The sequence below is a fragment of the Trichomycterus rosablanca genome, chromosome 20, assembly GCF_030014385.1.
Source record: "Trichomycterus rosablanca isolate fTriRos1 chromosome 20, fTriRos1.hap1, whole genome shotgun sequence".
NCBI classification, from domain to species: domain Eukaryota; kingdom Metazoa; phylum Chordata; class Actinopteri; order Siluriformes; family Trichomycteridae; genus Trichomycterus; species Trichomycterus rosablanca.
Window position 1 is genome coordinate 19,510,991 of NC_086007.1, and position 23,327 is coordinate 19,534,317.

At 40.9% G+C, this 23,327-nt stretch overlaps 1 protein-coding gene across 1 annotated transcript; it reads left to right on the forward strand.

Moving 5' to 3' along the window:
- Positions 1–1,999: 1,999 nt before the first annotated feature.
- On the forward strand, positions 2,000–22,542 carry zc3h4 (zinc finger CCCH-type containing 4). Its single transcript, XM_063016255.1, has 14 exons — positions 2,000–2,293; positions 9,298–9,535; positions 9,627–9,734; positions 9,831–10,062; positions 10,151–10,293; positions 10,420–10,498; positions 10,592–10,725; positions 12,634–12,732; positions 12,849–12,960; positions 13,535–13,644; positions 14,828–15,204; positions 15,361–15,629; positions 15,780–16,019; positions 19,915–22,542. The coding sequence occupies exons 1-14, from the start codon at positions 2,220–2,222 to the stop codon at positions 21,504–21,506; spliced, it is 3,807 nt and encodes a 1,268-aa protein (XP_062872325.1). The 5' UTR covers positions 2,000–2,219; the 3' UTR covers positions 21,507–22,542.
- The last annotated feature ends 785 nt before the right edge of the window (positions 22,543–23,327 follow it).

Sequence of the window (23,327 nt, forward strand, 5' to 3'; positions counted from 1 at the left end):
TGCACTTATCCCCTATGCTCCTACACAAGTATTTATACTATATATATATATATATATATATATATATATATATATATATATATATATATATTTCTACGTATAATGAAATTACATCTAGTTAAAAAGTTGTGTATATGTTTATAACATATGTAGTGATGCTAAGTAAAATAATGAAATGTGAGCAAAAATGCAGAGCATAGAAAGATGGAGGGCGTACGTTTACTCAATAAAAGTACGTTTTAAGGGGGTGTGTGACATCAATTTCAATCAACTTCAAATTCATGTTTTTATGACAATGCAATAAACTACTTTAAAATGTTTAAATAACATTTAGAAAAATAACTTACTCCCCCTTAACAATGTATATTAGGTTTAAGATTTAAATGAGATTTAAAGATAGATAGATAGATAGAAATAATATATATAATAATATAATATATATATTTTTAACTGTGTCAGTGGATGTTGTATGTGTGCTGTATGTATAATGTCAGAGGATGTTGTATGTATGTAACAAGTTGTTTGTCTGATGTGACTGATGTGCTGTAACAAATTAATTTCCTGCAAATGATCAATAAAGTATCTATCTATCTATCTATCTATCTATCTATCTATCTATCTATCTATCTATCTATCTATCTATCTATCTATCTATCTATCTATCTATCTATCTGTTTATCTATCTATCTATAAATAAAGTAAGCAAGGTGTAGCAAATGTACAATGTGCATATATACAATACACAGAATGCAAAAATATGTGCAATTTGTGCATCAGACAATATGGCATGGCCTAAAAATAATAATAGGAGCAGTAGTATATATATTCTTATAACTGATATATACAAATACTATATGTGAATAAATATACAGTAGAAATAAATTATCAGATATAGGTATAAATGTATACAATAGAAGTGATAATATAATTCTCTCTCTCTATAATAGAAGCAATCATAGATATTGCAACCCACATACATATAAGAATAAATATACAAATTCCTGTCTAATTACAATATACAAGATTTATAATTTATATATAAGATTTGTAAATACACTGATCAGCCATAACATTAAAACCACCTCCTTGTTTCTACACACACTGCCTATTTTATCAGCTCCACTTACCATATAGAGGCACTTTGTAGTTCTACAATTACTGACTGTAGTCCATCTGTTTCTGTACATATGTTTTTAGCCTGCTTTCACCCTGTTCTTCAATGGTCAGGACCCCCACAGGACCACTACAGAGCAGGTATTATTTAAGTGGTGGGTCATGCTCAGCACTGCAGTGACACTGACATGGTGGTGGTGTGTTAGTGTGTGTTGTGCTGGTATGAGTGGATCAGTACTGTTTGCCCACTCACTGACCACTCTATTAGACACTCCTACCTAGTTGGTCCACCTTGTAGATGTAAAGTCAGAGACTATCGCTTATCTATTGCTGCTGTTTGAGTTGGTCATCTTCAAGACCTTCATCAGTTGTCACAGGACGCTGCCCACGGGGCGCTGTTGGCTGGATATATTTGATTGGTGGACTATTCTCAGTCCAGCAGTGACAGTGAGGTGTTCCACTCATACCAGCACAACACACACTAACACACCACCACCATGTCAGTGTCACTGCAGTGCTGAGAATGACCCACCACCTAAATAATATCTGCTCTGTGGTGGTCCTGTGGGGGGTCCTGACCATTGAAGAACAGCATGAAAGGGGGCTAACAAAGCATGCAGAGAAACAGATGGACTACAGTCAGTAATTGTAGAACGACAAAGCGCTTCTATATGGTAAGTGGAGCTGATAAAATCATCGGTGTATAATGTTGTATAATGTTAACATGAGTAATTTAAATAGTTAAATATAGATTAAATTGAACATTTCCAGTAAACAATGAAAACATTGACTCCGCCCCCTGCCTTCACTTCGTACCCTTCGTCCTCTTACGTGATGACGACAGAGCCTGTAGCCCCGCCCCCTCCATCGGAGAAGAATCGTCGCCATCTTATGCGCATGAGTTTCATTTCACTTCGCTACTGTAAGGACGGAGAGAGCATCAGGAACGTTTCAGCATGTTGCCTCTTTCAAACTGTTAATGGGAATTTAACTGCTATGAACTGAAACTCTTCCAAAAATCAGTCAACAAGTAGATCAAAGTCAGTAACGCATAAGCCAGTTGAATCCTGAGTCGATTTTTGGCACAGTAATAGCGTTAGAGGAAAATGGCTGTGGAAAGCATGACTGTCCATCCAAACTCCCCTACAGCCAACCACGATCACCTTCTCACTGACGAAAGGTCGAGTAATATCATATTTCTCTCCAACTACTTATTTATCCTTTGCTTTTTAAGTACAAAAAGCATGGGTATTTTTCTCTTTTTTTTTCTTTCAAAGGGATTAAAGTCGACTTTTTCTGGGAAACGAGTACAGAGGTAACGAACGCCATTTTGAAACGTTAACACAGGAAGGTCATATATCCGAATCTGGACAAACTGAACCTACATGTCTCTACAAATCAGTCATATTCCATCGAAGGTCTTTCATTATTGAAGGACTAAAGTGGCCATTAGACAAAGAACATTGATCATGTTTTTTAGTCGTCATAGAAAATGGATCAACAAACATCGGCTACCTAGCGTTAAATAGTGTTATTAATTTAGTTAATAATATGTAGATATTACACTTTAGTCTCATCTTCTGCGTGGCGTCTTTCATAAAAACACAAATGATTAACTGCGGCTGCTTTAGCTTGCTATAGACCGTGTATCTGTTAATGCTGCCTTCCCGTGCTCCTGAATTGTCCTTTGTTTAAATCAAACCTCACTTTGCTACGTCCCAGTTAAATAAAATCCTAAGGTGCGTTGAGAAATTAGTTTATTAATTAATCTGGATAATCGGATTGGTTTAGGTGTCTTCCCGGCTAACATTCCCACCCTTTAAATTGCTGTACACACGCCAACCCCAGCTGAGACATAATAGCCATGACCTAGTTATTAAGTACTAAAATAAAATTGCATTACTAAATTAAGTTATTCACGGCCAATTCACATGCTATGCATTAAATCCTGTTTTGAAAATATACACCTGTACTGATAAGTTTGCTGTGCAACTTTTAATTCGTAAACTCATTTTAACAATAAATCAGATAGCGCACGAAGGTAGCATTACCCGAGCTAGCAAGATGTACCCCGAACCTAGGTAAGCTAACGCTAGCTCAAGCAAATTCTAAAGCTAAGCTAACAGCTAGCTAACCTAGCCGCCGTTCTTAGCTGTTAATGTACTCGTCTAATATTAATATTAGTTAAATATGTTGGCTCAATTTTGTGTTTATACAGTTTGTTTATATTTAATTTTTAGTATATTAACCCCCATTTACAGTGAACATTCCTCTTTAATACCAAACCCACCAACTGCGTTTGCTTTGTTATTGTTCTTTAAAAATTACTTCAAATAAATGTTCGTTAGCCTTTAGTTTAAATAAAACTTTTATTTATAAAACTTTTTATAATTTCTTCGAATCAAATAAATCCTTTCTTATAGTTGACTTAAACGTAATGCCCCTTTCAGTAAAACAACATGAATCCAGCTTTATAATTAAAACAAACAATAAACCTAAACAATTCAAATAATAACATAAAAATGCAATTAGTACAGAAATGAAGATGCAGTGGTAACTCAGTAGTTAAGATATTGAGCTGTTCTTGAAGGTCAGAGGTTCTAGCCCCTCCACCAAACTGACACTGTTGGGCCCCTGAGCATGGCCCTCAATTCTTCTCAATTGTATTCATTCATTATAAGAAGTTGCTTTGCATAAGCGTTTGCTAAATACGGCAAATAATAATTTCTAATCTAAACAAAACAATTCCATTTTAAATGCAAAAAGTTAAAATTGATCTCATAATTATTAATTATAATTAAAACATAATTTTAGTTAAGATAACATAGTATTAAATTCATTAACGATGTGATTAGGCGGCACGGTGGCTAAGTGGGTAGCACCGTCGTCTCACAGCAAGAAGGTCCTGGGTTCGATCCCCAGGTGGGGCGGTCCGGGTCCTTTCTGTGTGGAGTTTGCATGTTCTCCCCTTGTCCGCGTGGGTTTCCTCCGGGTACTCCGGTTTCCTCCCACAGTCCAAAGACATTCAAGTGAGGCGAATTGGAGACACTAAATTGTCCATGACTGTGTTTGATATAACCTTGTGTAATGAGTAACTACCGTTCCTGTCATGAATGTAACCAAAGTGTAAAACATGATGTTAAAATCCTAATAAACAATGTGATTAAAACACAAATTAAAAACAAAACCATCACAAATAATGCTTAATTAAAATTGAACATTGGAACTGTAATTAGCAAACAACATAAAAAGAGCAGAGCATTGTAAACAAAACACATCTTTTTATTTACCTTTTAATTGAAACGTTTTTAATAGAACAAAAACGTTTAATAGAACAATTTGTCTTGTAATTAATCAATCAGCATCATAATTAGCAATTTTCATATCTAAACTGTTTAAAACTTAAAATAGTCAAAATAAGACTTGATTAGCTAATGAAAACTAAGGAAATATTTTTGTTACTACTATCTTATAAGTAGGTATTTATAATGCATCCACACTGTTTTGTAATACTTGTGTTTAGTGCACTGTGAATCCAGAAATACCACATAAAATATTAGAAAACTCATATTCTGTAGTATTATGTAAGGGGTTAGTGGCTCTTACTGGTATTGTAGTGTATTTGTCAATATCTATCACACTTCATTACAATGGGTTGGGTTGTTGGACAAATATAAAAAACACTTGTACTGTTTAATTTGTTAAACTGTGTGTGCTTTAGAAAATAAGTACATTTGCACAAACACATTTTTCCAAATCTTTCCCAATGTCTCAGAAGCATTCACAGTCCAAAATGTGTACTAAAACACCAGTTTCACACATCACTGAGTCCCAAAACCAGTAAATTACACAGCAACACGAGCCCCTTTTCAGCTTCAGTCCAAACAGTTGTGGAATGTGCCGTAGTAATGCTATTGAACAGGAATGTTGTAAATAGGTAAACATGTTTGAATCGTAGGTTTTAGAATTGCTTGGTAAGAATTGCATGATTAGAATGGTCTGACTATACTGTAGATTCGTCATTGCTTTTTTGGAAGGGTGACCTTATTTTTCAGCTGTCTTGTCACTCACTGTTAGTTGCGTGGCCAAATGAGCGGAGTTGTCCTCATACACTTTATGGCCAAAAAGTATTTGGACGCCTCACTATGAGCTTGTTGGACATACCAAAAGCAAATTTGTATTGAAATAGATTGACCTCTAAAACAACAGCATTACGTAATGTTGTATTTTTAGTATTTTTACCCTTAATGACATTGACATTGAGTACCTGTTTCAAAGAGTCATTTAGAAGAATCAAGCTAAGTTAAAGGGACTGTTTTGGTTTGAGCCAACAATGGTCATGTGACTGGAAGTGGATTTCAGCTTATGAAAGCTCTAGGTTTTCACTACCAGTGGTGGTGAGTGGGTTCAAAGTACACAGATCTCTTTACAGGCTGTATTGTACAAATATTAGAGGTCAGGGTCTGTTACTTGTAGTAGCCTATGTTTAAAAACCTGGCTGTTATGTATTACCATAGTTTAAAAAATGATAATGCATCATCATAAACTGTTTTTCTAGCAAAGTGTCAAAACTGGTATTAAATTATTAAATACAGCATTTATTTATCTAATTGAGGAAAAAGGAAATGTAAAACTACAGCAGATCTGTTAACACCTGATCAGTTGGGACTAAGAATAAAAACTGTGATCCACCTACACCTGACAATAGCTTAAATACTTACAAAAGTGTAGGCAGAAGGTTGGTAGGTGTACGTAATGCTGGCTTAAACTTTAATCAAGCATTATATCATTTGTTTTGGTGGATAGTACTGTCATTCCAGAGTAAAAAAATCCTGGGTTTGATTCCCAGGTTGAGCAGTTCCTTTCTGTGTGGAGTTTGCTTGTTCTCCCTGTGTCTGCATTATGTCATTATAACTATACACATGTAATATATGCCCAGAAACAGATCCACTGTTATACAACTAGCTGTCATAGTAAAACGCAAAGTATACAGTGTGCATGTTTGACAGCCTTGAGGATTTAAAGAAGTTTGAGGAGTCAGATTGTTCTCATTATGTAAGTAAAACTATTAGGTAATAGGTTTATAAATGCTGCACTGAAAAATAATCAAAATGCTGCCCTGTTTACTAGTAGGTCAGTAGATACAATCGATTTAACAGAGCTCTTGCTGTGTAAGACCCAGCTTGATCCATTTTATCTACTAGACCTCATTTCATTAGCAAACTACCTTTGCCACCATGGACTGTAAGTAGTATGTAGTTTCAACAATGAGCTTGCTGTTTCTGAGGTCAGGATTTATGCATGCGGTGCACTTTTCACTACAACCTTTGGTGTGTGGTGTTCTCTGGTGGTTAAGCCTGCTTCTAGTTGACCTGCATTACAGTTCTATTTGTAATTTAGTTTCAGTTTCTAAGGAGTTTGGTAGCTTCCAGTGAGACCAGCAGAAATGATAAAATAGTTGTCTAGTAGTCTAAGCACTGGCTGATAGCACATGACATTAATGACATTTCATAATTTGGTATGTGTTAGAGACCATGTTTCTATTACTTTTATCACTTTAGTGCAATTCTATTAGTAAAAAATGTGACATTTCAACTTGCCAAGGTCACGGAGCGTCTTTTAAAGTTTTATTAAAAGGCAACGTTCAAAATTAAGAATTTTTGTGTACAAATTAAAGCTATGTACACCGATCAGCCATAACATTAAAACCACCTCCTTGTTTCTACACTCACTGTCCACTTACTAGAAGCACTTTGTAGTTCTACATTACTGACTGTAGTCCATCTGTTTCTCTACATACCTTTTTAACCTGCTTTCACCCTGTTCTATTATGGTCAGGACCACTACAGAGCAGGTATTATTTAGGTGGTGGATCATTCTCAGCACTGCAGTGACACTGACATGGTGGTGGTGTGTTAGTGTGTGTTGTGCTGGTATGAGTGGATCAGACACAGCAGCGCTCCTGGAGTTTTTAAATACCGTGTCCACTCACTGTCCACTCTATTAGACACTCCTACCTAGTTGGTCCACCTTGTAGATGTAAAGTCAGAGACGATCGCTCATCTATTGCTGCTGTTTGAGTAGGTCATCTTCTAGACCTTCATCAGTGGTCACAGGACGCTGACCACGGGGCGCTGCTGGCTGGATGTTTTTGGTTGGTGGACTATTCTCAGTCCAGCAGTGACAGTGAGGTGTTTAAAAACTCCATCAGCGCTGCTGTGTCTGATCCACTCATACCAGCACAACAAACACTAACACACCACCACCATGTCAGTGTCACTGCAGTGCTGAGAATTACCCACCACCCAAAAAAAACTTGATCTGTAGTGGTCCTGGGAGAGTCCTGACCATTAAAGAACAGCATGAAAGAGGGCTAACAAAGCATGCAGAGAAACAGTGGACTACAGTCAGTAATTGTAGAACTACAAAGTGCTTCTATATGGTAAGTGAAGCCGATAAAATGGAGTGTAGAAACAAGGAGGTGGTTTTAATGTTATGGCTGATCAGTGTATACCAGTTTGTTAATTTGATTGACTTGATACAGTTTTTACAGATTTTTTAGAGCTTACAAATTTTCTAAATATTTTATAAATGAAAAACAATATAACACAAATATACTTACCTTACCTAATGAAACATGCAGTATTATTTCAAAACTTTTTCTAATAAATGTATGTATTACTAAAGGTAATGTAGCATCATGGATGTTGCTAAAAAAAACAGAATTTGACAGAATATAGGCCCGACATTACCTTACATATGTGAAAATACTGCAAAAGGAATAAAGAAAACAAAAAAAATGAAGAATCCTTAGGTTACTGGACTAGTAAACAGAAGGTCAAACGTTCAAGCCCCACTACTGCCAGGTTGCCACTAAGTCTTTATCGTACTCTGTGGCAACCTTGCAGTCTGCGTCTGCTAAATCCTGTAAAAGAATATTCTATATAAATATTTTAAAATCAGATTTAAGTGCTTTTCTTTCACGCTCACTTAATTTGTATGTAAAGTTGACTTTTGCATCTAATTGGCTTTTGATGGGCGGCACAGTGGATAGCACTGTCGCCTCACAGCAAGAAGGTCCTGGTTTTGATCCCCAAGTAGGGCGGTCCGGGTCCTTTCTGTGTGGAGTTTGCATGTTCTCCTGGTGTCTCGTGTGCGTGGGTCTTCCCATAGTCCAAAGACATGCAAGTGAGGTGAATTGGAGATACAAAATTGTCCATGACTGTGTTTGACATTAAACTTGTGAACTGATGAACCTTGTGTAACGAGTAATTACATGTCAGGACATGAATGTAACCAAAGTGTGTAAAACATGACGTTAAAATCCTAATAAATGAATTAATTGGCTGTTGATAAACCCGTCCATGACTATGCAAAATATTTTTTTATATTTTTCTTATTTTTTTCTAAAAAGAAGGGGCAAAAAATCAGTATAGAAGCAACCAATACACATTTTTTGTACAAATAACAAAAAAATGTCATTTAACAATGTAGTATACTTCATTTTGAGGGTAATCTTTGCTTGTTATTTGTTATATTTTATATAAATGCAGCTGCTTGCCTGGTTTTTAACCAACCTAAACACTGCCACATCACCCCACTGCTGCGTTCTCTTCACTGACTTCCTGTAGCTGCACGCATTCAGTTTAAAACACTGATGCTCGCCTACAAAGCCAAAAATGGACCAGCCCCAAGCTACATCCGAGGTCTAATAAAACCCCGCTCTGTACCACGCAACCTTCGAGCCACCTGTCGCTCGACTTGATCCTCCACCTAGAACTCGAGGAACACAAGAATCAAGGCTGTTCTCTGTACTTGTACCCATGGTGGAACGAGCTTTCATTGTCTGTACTAACATCTAAGTCTGTCAGTGTCTTCAAAAGACGATTCAAACCCCACCTGATTACTGAGCACTTAAGTTGACATACACTTACTTACTAACACTCTTATTCATTTCTTGTGCCAAAGAACCCCACTTTGGTTCTAACTGGGTTTCATCAGGTTTGTATTTTTGGACTGTTGTCCTACTTAAACTAGAGTAAGGTAATGTCTACTATGGAAGCTCTGGATAAGAGCGTCTGCTAAATGCAGTAAATGTAAATATAAATCTATATATAAATCCATATTTCCACTGTTGAAGTTTCACTTTGTTAATTGAAAACTTCGGGTGCTTGTACTCTACAGGGGGGAGGAAGGAGAGCTCGAGGAGGGTGAGCTGGAGGACGATGGAGGTGAGATTGAGGTGCCCAGCACTGAGGGAGTTGAGCCAGAGGAGAAACCCACCCGCAGCAAGGAGCGGCACGGTAGCAACTCGGATGATGAGAAGGCCCATCGCCGAAAGAGAAAAAGAAAGAAAGAGAGAGAGAGAGACAGGGAGAAGGAAAAGAGGAGGTCTAAAAAGAGGCGCAAATCAAAACACAAGGTGAGTGTGTGTCTGATGACCTGATGTTTGATGTCATTTCTTAAATTTGAGCTGCAATGAGTCTTGATTTGTTTTAATTTGTGTACTTTAGCGCCATGCGTCGTCTAGTGATGACCACTCGGACTTCAGTGATGAATCTGACTATAGTCCCAGTGAAAAGAGAAAGTATCGGGATTACAGTCCTTCGTACCCACCCTCAGTGAGTGACACATATTTCATTACTTCAGTATGTTTCTGTGGAAGTAACAAATTCCCAAAACAATCTTTACATTTCATTCTGATATTTATCCTTCAGTCTCACGGAGGTTACGGTCCTCCCTCTTCTCACGGAGGACCCATTTCAAAGAAAGGCAGCTACATGAAAATGGACAAACAGAGCTACAGCGGCTACGATGAGTATGATGATGAGACCTATGAGGGGGAAGAGGATGAGGAAATGGGTGATGATGACTATGATGACTTTGCCAAGGAGCTCAAACAGTACCGCAAGGCCAAAGAGGGCAGTGGACCAGGCAGCCGTGGCAGAGGTACACATGAATTCTTTAGTTGGGAGCGACAGAAGGTTTGAAAATTTGTCCTTCATGCAAACATTTTGATGTAACTGATGTAACACAGGTCTTAAGGGCCGAATGAAGAACCAGAGAGGCCGTGGAAGAGGGGGAATGAGAGGTCGTGGGGGTAGAGGAGGAAGCCGAGGAAGAGGGCGAGGGAAGATGGGAGATGATGAAGGGGACGGCATGTATGGAGACGATGTAGAGGTTTGTTTCAGCTTACTGATTATAATAGTCAGTGATCTTTGTTTTGTTTTGTTTTTTTGATGGACTTGTGTGGACCTAAATTCTTGAATTTATTAGTAAAGTAGCAATTTTAAATGCCCTTCACAGTACGGTGATGATGACTATGATGTGGGGGATGATGATTATGATGATTACCAGTACAGGAAATCTAAGGACAGAGGGCGTGGTAAGTTCGTAACAGTTTTGGTTAATTAAGGAGATGAATGAAAATGAGTTGTTTCTCCTAATAATTCTTTTTTTCTTTCATTTTTTTTGTCAGGTGCCAAAGGGAGTCGAGGTCGCGGGAGGGGCAAAGGCGGCAGAGGAATGAGTCGGGGCCGGGGCAGAAATAGAGGGAGAGGTCGTGGAGGAGATCAAGGGCATGAGGAAGACAGTGGAGAGATGGATACAGGGGTAAAGAGAATCAACATGCCTTTATAGTCCTGTTTACACAGCGCACGATCTGTTAGTATAGCTTAGCATATGCGTTTAAATTCTACATCCATACAACCGAACTTTTACCTTATGCCTCCTGGTCGCCCCATGGTCACTGTGACCAGGTTGGCTGGTTTGTACACACAGTTTTTTTAATGCCTATTATTGTCTTATTTTGCCCTTCATGATAATTCGTTAAATTAAGAGGTTAAAATTAAGGTTAGGGGCTTGACTTATAATATCTTACAAAAAGCTAGAAAAATTTTTTGTATTGAACTTTCTTTTATTTAAGTAGAGTGGTACCTTAAAATTCAACATCAGTTTGTTCTGGGAGTGGTGTTGAGTTTCAAGGTATTTTTTCCCATAAGGATGTATGGGGAAACCTGTTAACTCGTTCAATGGTCCCGTGGAACTGCATATATTTTAGGCTTATGTAAAATAATGGGGTTGTTTTTGACACTTATACACTGAAAGTAACACAAATATAATATAAAAAAACACTAAAATAAAAAGTTGATTCTTACGATTTCTCAGAACCCCGAGCTGTAACACAAGTTTAAAAGTGAAACATTGAGAAAAATCCAGCTACACACATACATGTGGATGCTTTTCTGATGGTTATTCTACACAAATGCAGTTTCGTCTCATATGCACACTTTTACCGCACCACTCAAGCAGAGCGCTGAACAAAGCGACTGTTCTGAATTGCTCATTTGAAATTAAATATATAATAATAATAATAAAAAAACCCAAACTGAACACGTTGAGTTTAAGGGTACAAATGCCTCGACGAAGGGCGTTGTTTCAAAGAGTTTAGGGGACGTTGAGTTACAAGGTACCACTGTATCACAATTAACAATCTACACCAGTCACACAGTGTAGGAAAAATGTAAGAGTGTAATGTGTAAAGTGAAAGTGTTGGGTTCCCACACAGAGCTGTATCGGTTACAGAGACCCACGCTAAGCTCGTTAGATTTCCTCAACAAAAAGGCAGGCCTTCTTTTGAGGAAGTTTTTGTTTTAGTAATTCATGTACAAAAATTGTGATTCAAGTTTGTATTTGGTTTAAACATTCATGTACACTGATCAGGCATAACATTGTGACCACCTCCTTGTTTCTACTCTCACTGTCCACTTACCATATAGAAGCACTTTGTAATTCTATGGTGGTGGTGTGTTAGTGTGTGTTGTGCTGGTATGAGTGGACAAGACACAGAAATGCTGATGGAGTTTTTAAACACCTCACTGTCACTGCTGGACTGAGAATAGTCCACCAACCAAAAATATCCAGCCAGCAGCGCCCCGTGGGAAGCGTCCTGTGACCACTGATGAAGGTCTAGAAGATGACCAACTCAAACAGCAGCAATAGATGAGCGATCGTCTCTGACTTTACATCTGCAAGGTGGACCAACTAGGTAGGAGTGTCTAATAGAGTGGACAGCGAGTGGACACCGTATTTAAAAACTGCTGTGTCTGATCCACTCATACCAGCACAACACACACTAACACACCACCACCATGTAAGTGTCACTGCAGTGCTGAGAATGATCCACCACCTAAATAATACCTGCTCTGTAGTGGTCCTGTGGGGGTCCTGACCATTGAAGAACAGCATGAAAGCAGGCTAAAAAGGTATGTAGTGAAACAGATGGACCTCAGTCAGTAATTGTGGAACTACAAAGTGCTTCTGTATGGTAAGTGGAGCTGATAAAATGGACAGTGAGTGTAGAAACCAGGAGGTGGTTTTAATGTTATGGCTGATTGGTGTATGTTTAGCTTTAGTAAGTCTCGTGCTGATTAGTTAATACCTTGATGCTGTTAGGAATGTGTTCTTTAATAATAGAAAAAAAGTAGAAGCTAAAACTCATGACAACTTTGCATTCTGAAGGATGGAGCAGAAGGTCAGAGGAAGCGTGATCCAGAAAAGCATGGCCCAGAGAAGAAGAAGGCTATCTGCAAGTACTATATTGAAGGTCGCTGTACCTGGGTGAGTACACAAATTCATATACAACTGTTTGTTTGATACAATCATATAAGTCCTTGTTCATATGTACAGTAACCCCAGTGACAATGATTTTTGTGCTTATGTTATGTGATTGACAGGGGGAACATTGCAACTTCAGTCATGACATCGATTTGCCCAAAAAGAAAGAACTCTGCAAGTTCTACATCACTGGCTACTGCGCTCGGGCTGATAGTTGTCCCTACATGCATGATATCCTTTACAACGGCTGTTTAATCCGGATAATAAGCAGCCAGTTATGGCTTTTGGTGATAGACTGATTAAGAAGACATCGTCTGCCAAGAACAAGTCATGTAAGGACAGTGGTAGCCTAGCGGTTATGGTACTGAACTAGTAATCAGAAGGGTGCCGTTTTAAGCCCCACCACTGCCAGGTTGCCACTTTTGGGCCTCTTAATTGCTTAGACTGTGTACTGTAAGTCACTTTGGATAAAAGCATCTAATGTAAATGTAAAATGTAAATGTAATTTGCTCATAAAAAACTCCCTGTAGGCTTCCACTGATCATTACCTTGAGAGTAGCTCGACGTTAATTCATGTATCTGTGCATCCAGCTAATCTAATATTTGTGTTAAATACTGGTAATGATCAATGTTAGTTTAGTAAATTATGTATTTAGCAGCCTTTAGTAGGCCTTGCCCAGCACATTAGAGCATACACAGGCCTGGTGGCTAATTACTTCATGATTCGCCGCTGATGGATTAACTGCTTATTAGATTAATATTAGAAGCTTGGGTTAAAGTGGATCGTTCCTTGACTCAGTAGCACGCGACTACCCCTGCAAACTGTTCCACACTACAGGTAACTGTGTGAATGGAGACGACTGCATGTTCTCCCACGATTCTCTAAATGAAGACACACAAGAACTACTGGATAAGGTAAGCCTTTTTCTAATGGAAAAGATACATGTGTTTTTGTGTCCTATCCTTTTTAAGGTCAGTGACATGTGACAATTCCAAATTATTCTTTTACCATTAGTTATTAAATATACACCATTTGACTGTTCTGTAATATGTCTTTCAAGTAATCACAGTTTTGTCCAAATATGAAAATCAGATAAACCATCAAGGAGTGTACCTTATGGGCGCTTAGGTGGCACAGCGGCTAAACACACTACAATACTTCGTATCGTATGCTCTGCCATCCGGCTGGGAGCGCGGCCGCATGAACAAAGATTGGCTGTTGTTCATAGGGTAGGATAAGGGATAGGGACTCCTCATAACCGAGAGAATTACAATCTCTGCTTGCTGGTTGATGGTGTCTGCACAGAGTCGAGGAATAATGCTGATCAAGGTGTGGCTCTCCATGCGCAAAGCCAATCCGCATATGAACTCGCCTCGTACAGGTGAAAAGATGCAGTTGGCTACTGCACACGTGTCGGAGGGGGCGTGTGACAGTCTCGCTCTCCTCAATCAGGGCGGGGGTCAGCTCCAGTGAAGAGGTAGCATTAACGCAATTGGGAGAAAAAAGGGGAGAAAATGCATTAAAAAAGAGTGTAACTTACTGCATTCGGGTGGCAAGGAAATCCAGTGTGCTAACCCACCACCGCTGAGATTGGGGAAGGGGAAAGGGGGGACTTACGGTACATTGCCACTGCAACTGTGGCCTCAGCTGGCTGGTCAAGGTGCCTGCAGGAGAAATGGGAAATATCACAGACAGTAGTGCAGGATGCTTTATGCGCAGTAGTGCTGTCTGTGTGACGGCTCTTCTTGGTCAGGGTAAGGATCTGTAGGGTGTAGGATATGGCTAGATTAAGTGGAAAAATAGAAAAGTGCAAATGCAGTTTGAATGAATCCTAATTGAATTATGCTGTCGTCGTGATGTTATGTCTAAAATGTTGAGGAGCCCAAGGGACCCTTGTGGGGCAGTAAAAAAGGCCAGCAGCCTCAAATATTGTGGGGGAAAGGGCACATTTTAATCAGGGATGTATGATCGAGCTATAAAATGATTATACTTTAAATTGTTAAAATAAAAACAACATTCATTTTCATAGAATCATAGATGAATAAATGCATTTTATCCAAAATTGCAAGTTTTATATATGTATTCATTTATTTATAGATGTTAGCTGAGGATGCTGAAGCAGGTGCTGAGGATGAGAAGGAAGTGGAGGAGTTGAAAAAGCAAGGCATCAATCCCCTCCCCAAACCTCCACCTGGTGTTGGTCTTCTCCCCACACCTCCGAGGCATGGCTCTACAGATTCTGCTCCTGCAGACTTCGGCAGCGTACCTGCGAACGGAGCTTCAGGCTCGGGCACAGCACCCGATCCCGGTGCTTCTCTCACTGGCTCGGACGAAGACTCACCAACCCATGGTCCACCTGCACCACCCGTTTGTCCACCACCTCCCTGTGCGGCCAGCACGGCAAAGAAAATTCCCTCTTTGTTCGAGATTGTGGTGAAACCCACCGGACAGCTGGCACAGAAATTAGGCGTCAGGTTACTGCTTTTACTTATTAGTAGTGCTACTAATACAAACCCCATTTCCGTACTTCAGATTGTATTATTAACAAATACAGACCTAAATAATGATATCATAACTAAATAAGTAATTTATTTATTAGCAAATGCTTATTAATATATATCTGTTTACAGAGGTCCAAATCCTGGCGTTGCTTGTCCAGGACCTCCAGGTCCTCCTGTGGGACCTCCGGGTTTACCACCTCGTTTCCCTGGTCCACCACCTGGACATATGGGGCCTAATGGACCTCATGACATGCCACCCATGGGCCCTCCGGGAATGATGCAGAATTTCGGCCCAGATCAGGCCATGATCCCACCTGGAGGTGGTCCTTCACGTAATTTTTATGACAACTTCTATCAGCAACAGCAAGGCATGGGCATGGAAGACGAAGATGAAGAGGGTACGCTTACTTATTTATTTAAATATGATCTAAATGTGAAAAATACACTATAATACACTATAATGCATTATTAAAGTATCTGTTTTAGCCGTGCTATACTATAACCCATTTTTCAGTACATAATGTTTACATATTTGTTCTGGCACATAGATGAAAGCTACATGGAAAGAGATGAAGGAAACTATGTTGAGCAGCCCCCAGGAAATCAGAATTCTGGGAATGTGGAGGGTCCAGGCACCGCAGGCCCAGGTAATCAGTCTGGAATAACGGTGCCAGACTTCTTGCCTCCAGCACAGCGCGTACTGTTTATGAGGATCCAACAAAAGCAGCAGGAAGAAGAGGAGAGAGCCAGGAGGCTAGCTGAAGGAGGACCTGAGCGGGACAACGAAGGTACGTTTCATACCCTGCTACCTCATACACATTTACAGGCCCAAGTGATGTTCATAACATACATCTGAGCGCTGATTAAAGCAACACCTGTATGGGAACAGCCCAGACAAGAACTGTGATGTAGTGAGTAACCAAATACAACTTTAATCTTTAATCTTCCTGTGCAGAATAGGTGCCAAGTTCACACTACACAGCTTTCCAAGTCGTCAGGTCGCTGTACAGTTCACACTACACAACTGGATCTCTTGTAATCGGGAGTCTTTCAAGTGTAGTGAGGCTTTCACACTACACGACTGATCGGCGATTGGGGGTTTCACACTACACCATCTATCACCAACTGGAATCGCAGGCGAGCTTCTCTGGTCTCCCAAACTACGTTTTGTCACGAAAACAAATGCGAGAAGTGACGGGGGGTTTAATGAAACCACGTCCAAAACTGCACGTCAACAAGTAGCGAGCGATCAAAGTTTGTGCGCCGATTTGCATCCTGAAGTCAAAGAGAAAAAAATTAATGAATCTGAGTGTATTTGGCTACACGACCATCATGGATTGTTCTATAGTGAGCTGGAGGTTAATGAATACTTTTGCAATGCAACGTTGGTGTTATGTTTTGTAGAGAACAATAAGGTCAGAAATACTGGCCGCTCAGGTGGCACAGCGGTAAAGTATGCTACCGGAGTTGGGGTTCTGAATGCTTCGCATCGAATCTCAACTCTACCTTTCCGACTGGGTTGGGCGGCAGCATGAACAACGATTGGCTGTTGTTCAGGGTTAGAGGGTAGAGAGTCGGATCATAGGTCCTCATAACTGGTACAACTGCGGCCCCTGCTGGCTGACTGATGGCGCCTGCACAGGGCTGAGGAATAATGCTGATGGTGGTGTGACCCTCCGTACACAGCGTCCATTAGTGTATGAACTCGACTCATGCAGGTGAATAATGCAGTCTGTCTAATGCAGTACTGATTGCATACCGGAGGGAGCGCGAGTCAGTTGAGAGGCATCCTCAGTCAGCGGTGAAGGGTCGAACCAGTATAGAGGACGCATTCAGGGTAATTGGACACGACTAGAATAGGGGAGAAAAAATTGGGGGGAAAATAGATAATAATAAAAATAAAAAAAGGTCAGAAATACTGTAAAACTTGTGTGTGTGCCAATGTATTCTGATAAAAACGACATTATGCCCCTGCCCCACCTTTATACAACTCCTCCCCTGCGTTACCCCTCACACCGTATCTTGCGTTCTCACTGGCTGTTTGACATAGCACTCATTGCCAGTTGGGCAACTCATATCCAGATATTTGACATGCTAGATATATTTCTTCAGCTCAGATCGAGTTGTTGAGTAGTTCACACATAGCGATTGAGAGGTGAGTCTCGATCGCCGAGCGAACGCCGAGTTGCTCCCGAGCCGGCAAATCTAGCGCCGACCAGTCGAAAATCAGGGCAAAGATCATGTAGTGTGAACTAGGCAATAGGTGCTTAAACTGATGTGCTGACAGGTTTAGGGTGTATAATACAAACAACCAAACAGTTCAGCTTCACTGTCTATACTTTTGGGTGGCATGGTGGCTCAGTGGGTGGCACTAGAGGTCCTGGGTTTGATTTCTAGGTGGTGCAGTCTGGGTCTCCCAGTGTGTGTGTGTGTGTGTTTCCTCTGGTAGCTCCGGTTTCCTCCCACGGTCCAAAGACATGCAAGTGAGGTGAATTGGGGATACAAAATTGTCCATGACTGTGTTTGACATTGAAGACTTAAACTGATTAATCTTGTGTCACAAGTAATTACTGTTTCAGTCATGAATGTAACCAAAGTGTGTAAAACATGATGTTAAAATCCCCAAAAATAAATACTGTCCATACGTCTCCTTTAATGTTTAAAACTTTCGCTAGATGGCAGCATTGGTCACACACAAAAAGTTCACAACGGCAGGTTGTAAAGATTTGTGTGCTCTAAAAGTGCTCTAAAAATCGCAATACTACATTGTGATCTGCTCACTAGCTAGTACAGACTAAATTATGCAATTGCTACAGTCCCTTCAGTAAGTGGGTAGCACCGTCACCTCACAGTAAGAAGGTCCTGGGTTCGATCCCCAGGTGGGGAGGTCCGGGTCCTTTCTGTGTGGAGTTCGCATGTTCTCCCCGTGTCCGCGTGGGTTTACTTTGGGTGCTCCGGTTTCCTCCAACAGTCCAAAGACATGCAAGTGAGGTGAATTGGAGACACTAAATTGTCCATGACTGTTCGATATAACCTTGTGAACTGATGAACGTTGTGTAATGAGTAAGTACCGTTCCTGTCATGAATTTAAACAAAGTGTAAAACATGACGTTAAAATCCTAATAAACAAACAGTCCCTTCAGCTTAAAGACTGATGTGTAAGTAAGGTGGTAAACCATTAAAATTGACGTAAAATAGTAATGTGAAGAAGAAGAAGATATACTTTATTCTTCATATATACATATACAGTTGTACGGTACAATAAAATTCTTTCTTCGCATATCCCAGCTTGTTTTAGGAGCTGGGGTCAGAGCGCAGGGTCAGCCACCTTACGGCGTCTTAAGGGTCTTGCTCAAGAACCCAACAGTGGTTGCATAGCAGAGCCTGGATTTGAACCGGCAATCTTCTGGGTGATAGCCCAAAGCTCTACCCACTAGGCCAGGGGTTTTCAACCTTTTTGGACATGCGCCCCCCCCCCCCCCCCCCTTCGTGTGCCAACTGCAAACTTGCACCACGCCCCCTCCCCTTCGTCAACCACCGCACAGAAATCATTGAGAAAGCTTCTGACAAGCTAAAATAACATAATTTGATGCAATTTTCCCGATGCAAGATTACTTTTAAAACATGATACAGCCCGATCCCATCAGAGCCGATTCTATCAGCACATTATATAAATTAGTGGTTCACTTTGGTAAATCGTAAGCGGTTCTTGCTTTTTGGTGTAGATGAGAGCAGAAAACGTTACTTCACGCATAGTTGTCAAGCATAGACAAAAGTTCATAAATTACTAAGTTGGTTAGTTCGGGATCATCTGCTCTGACTGACAGAAAACTTTTAGCTGCACAGACAGAACGAGTCTGACTCGGTTACCGCTCTGTGGTAATACTCCGTATAATTAAGCCTGAGCTTTTTAAGGTAAGCGAGTCACACAAAATGTTCTGTAGTAGTTGGTGTTTATTTACAACCGCAACATTCATTATAACAGTAAAAACAGAGAGATGACTGAGAAGAGAAACTTACGCTGCGCTTAAAATCAATCGAGTCCTGAATCACTTATATCGATACTGTGAACAGAGCATCTCTCTTAAAGACGCACACACGTCCTATAACAGCAGTCGTTGCTTTTGTCACCGATTATCTTCACTGTTAGCCCTATTTTGAAGTTTTTTTTCAAACTGAACTGAATAACATTAAACGTGCGTGTGAGCGTGGTCAGTGCGACTAATCAAATATGTCTCCCGTGGGTGAAAAATGAATTGCTTTGTTTTAGAAGTAAAAAAATCTGGTAATGCCACGCCCCCCCCAGACAAGTACTCACGCGCCCCACAGGTTGAAAACCCCTGCACTAGGCTACCGTGTTGAATGTGTTGAAATGACATGATGTATAATGTTAATTTAGCTGCTGTTCTCTCAAATTTTAACAGCTAAGTGGTAATTCTTTCAGAAAACTTTACCTCATACTGAGAACCACACTTATCTCTGTGTCTGTGTACTTTTTTGTCATTCATGCTGCTCGTAAAGCCAGTTAAGCTTCCCTCCCTCTCTCAGACCCAGTCAGCTGAGTCTGTTGAGCTTTCTGCCAAGCCAATGCTGTGTCATGGTGTGATGTAATTTTTAATATTCGAAACTATTAAGGATGATTTCAAGTGGTCATTAAGTGTATTTTCACCTTTTGTACTTCAGGTGATTCTGCTAACTGGTATTCCAGTGAAGATGAAGATGGTGGTGGCAGTGTCACTTCAATTTTAAAAACCTTACGGCAGCAAAGCCAGGCGCAGGGGCCACCGAAACCAGAAGGCGCTCTCAGCGACCCCAGATTGCAAAAGGCTCAACCCGCTCCAGTCCCCAGCAGACCAGCTGACCCCAGGCTGGCTCGAGATCCTCGATTATCACGCAGCACAGACTCTTCCCAGGTCTCAGAGCCCAGTCTTCACTCCCCCCCACCCTCCTCCACTCCCTCAGACCCTCGTCTTGCTCGGCAGGCTGCTTCTGCCGCCGCCCCCAAACCTGAGCCCCCACTAGTGTATAAACCCCCACCCCTTGTCTCTGCCGTAGTTGAGGAAGAGGAGGTAGAGAGGGTGCTCAGGGACAAGCCCGTCCCGATACCTCTGGACCCCTTGATGGGAATGGCTCTACGTGATCCACGCTCTCAGCTCCAGCAGTTCAGTCATATCAAGAAAGATGTTGTGCTAAACAAACCTTCTTATGCCAAGACTGTGCTGTGGAGTCCTGAAGACTTAATCCCAGTCCCTATGCCCAAACAGGACTTTCTCCCACTGCCCCCTGGAATCCCTCCAGTCTCTTCACTGGACCCACGACTCTCACGTGCCCAACAGCAGCTCCACACGACCATGCCAGCATCTGTGCCTGTCCCTGTGCCCCCTGCTGAGCCAACCAGTCAAGCCTCCTCTCTTCCAGACTTTGACCTGCTTTCTCGTATTCTAAAGACTGTCAATGCCTCCTCAACCAGCCCCTCTCAAGCTCCTCCAGCTGTAACCCCACCTGTTCCTGTCCCCACGGAAAAGCCCGTGGACCCTCGCATGGCACGGAAAGTCGCTGACCCTCGGCTTGTGCCCCAGAAATCTGCCCTCAAGCAGCCGTCAGAGCATCCAGTGCCACAGACCTCTGCATCGTCTGGACCTCAAGCTCCAACCTCACCCACAACCACCATCGCGCCCTACGACCCACGCCTGCTCTCTGCTGGTGGGGCCGGCAGAGGTGTCGGAGGGGGTTCCTCCAATTCTGGTAGCAACGTCCTGAGCAACATCAGCTTGTATGACCCACGCAATCAGAGTTCAGACAAATCTGAAAATGTGGAATCTTCCACTTTGACTTCGGAGTCCAAACCAAGCGAAGGAGCACCCTCCTCGACTAAGTCCAAATCCAAAGAGCCTCTGTTTGTCCGAAAATCAGCTCTGGATCAACCTGAACCAGAGAAAAGCGGCAACGAGCAAGCCACCGACCGCTACAACAGCTACAACCGACCTCGGCCCAAACCTTCACCTTCGCCCAACTCGGGAGCTACTGCGACATCCGTAGGGTCATCTCAGACTTCCCAGGGTGCACCCGGAGCTGCAGAGGCACCGTCCGGAGTGCACAATCTGCCCGTCTCTACACTCTTCAGCATTGTGAAACAGGCCGGCAAGCCAGGTGGCACAGGAAGCCCGTTTGGTGGCAATAGCCCCGCACAGCCAGACACAACAGAGCAGGACAATGGCTCGTTAAAGGATGTTTTTAAAGGTTTTGACCCCACAGCTTCACCTTTCTGTCAGTGAATTCGTACCCACAGCTCCGACACTAGGCGGCATGGAGCACTTTAAGACATTGAGGAATGTTCAGTCTTGAAAGAAAGTTCACAGACAGTGGATTTCTATGAGCTTTGATTGGGAGGGAACTCTGTGGTGGAAAAATCTCTCACAACACCTAAAGGGTATATGGTGAAGGACAGTTAAGAGACATCTATATTTGCCTATTTTAAAACCAAATAAAAACTATTTAAAATGCATTTATTTTAGAACCACAGACATTGGTCTTTATTTACGTTTGAGTAACTTAAGTACAGGATGACCTACATGTACCCTACCGCTGTAAACTGCCTGTCCATTCTGCAATGACTTTATCTCCACAGTGACGTAGATAAGGAAATCTTATCTTTAAATAGAAAGCGTGGGTGTGTTGGAGTATCCCAGAATCCTTACATCCTCCCCCTTATATTGCAGGACAAATCTGTAAGAGTAAGCACTGACTCTCCCATGCTTGCTTGGAAATCTTTTAAACTCTTTTAGCTATCCCTCGCTCCCTGTGCTGCACTGAGTTTCATTTATGCTCATTCTGTATTTTTTTTATTTGTTTATGGACACCTTTTTCTCACTCTCAACTCCTCTCAGGAGTAACAAAACTGTATAACAAAACTCACAATTGTTAATTTTGTGTAAATTAGTGTGTCACGTGAAACTGTTTTAATTTATTTTTTATACTTTAAAAAGTCTGCTTTTTCTTTATGTGGCAGTACATTATAATCATATTTACATAGACACACAGTTATATATATATAAATGGATTTGTGATGTTCGACACCAGAAGGGCCCTGATGATTACATAATACTGTTTTTCACCATCTTACCCTAAACACATGGTTTTTCATAAGGACTTGTTTAAAAAAAACAACTTTTTGTGTTTTGTTTGGGTTTGCCCTTGGTAAAAACTGCTCTGTATATAAAATGTGTCCATATTTGACAAAACATTTTGTAACCATTCAGTATAAGTAAAGTTGTGAACTGTATAATAAAGGAAATACCAGATTGAACATGATGGAGACTTGAAGTCAGGTAAATATATTTAGTTGGACTACAAAGGGTTTAGCCATTGTGTCAATGTTTTTCCTGGCAATACATAGTAAAGTACTCAGACCCCTTGCTTTTTGCACACTAGATTGTGTTGGGAGTTTGATTTTGAGTTTTAACCACCAGTCTACACTTAATCACCCATAATGACGAAGTAAAAACATGTTTTTTTGAAATGTGTTAAACGTTAAAGAGTGAAATCTCTTATTTGAAATCTCAAAAGTATTCAGACTGTTTGTAGTCAGGTGAATCCTGTTTGCTTTCACTAACTTCAAATGTGTTTAGAAATTAGCTATCCAGTTAATTGCTATTCAAAAAGACACACATCTGGACCAATGAAGGCCCACAAATGTGCACCAAGACATAGATCAGGGCACGAATATAAAACAATATCTAAGGCTTTGAGAGTCTCCCGGACCAGTGGCTTAAGTAACTATGAAAGAAGCTTGGCACAGCAATCATAAATCTTCCTTGAATTGGCTGTACAGCTAAATTGAAATCCAGGCATAATGGGCTTTGGTGAGGGATGTAAGAAAGAACCAAAGCGTCTGTCTAAAAGAGCTCCTAAAGTTCTGTGCAAAGATTGGAGAACCTTGGACTCGTTGGATGGACAACCATCTTTGCCATGCTTTTATGACAGAGTGGCAAGACACTGTTGGGTAAAATGCATAATACAGTCTGCTTTGAGTTTAACTGGGACGAACTGGGGGACATTAGAATGAAGCCAAATACAGAAATATTCTTGTAGAAAAC

Excerpts from the sequence above, each read along its gene's own strand:
- zc3h4 (XM_063016255.1), top strand. The coding sequence starts at position 2,220 with ATGGCTGTGGAAAGCATGACTGTCCATCCAAACTCCCCTACAGCCAAC. Across the intron at positions 2,294-9,297 it reads CACCTTCTCACTGACGAAAG|GGGGGAGGAAGGAGAGCTCG; the intron begins GTCGAGTAATAT and ends TGTACTCTACAG. Across the intron at positions 10,499-10,591 it reads ATCTAAGGACAGAGGGCGTG|GTGCCAAAGGGAGTCGAGGT; the intron begins GTAAGTTCGTAA and ends TTTTTTTGTCAG.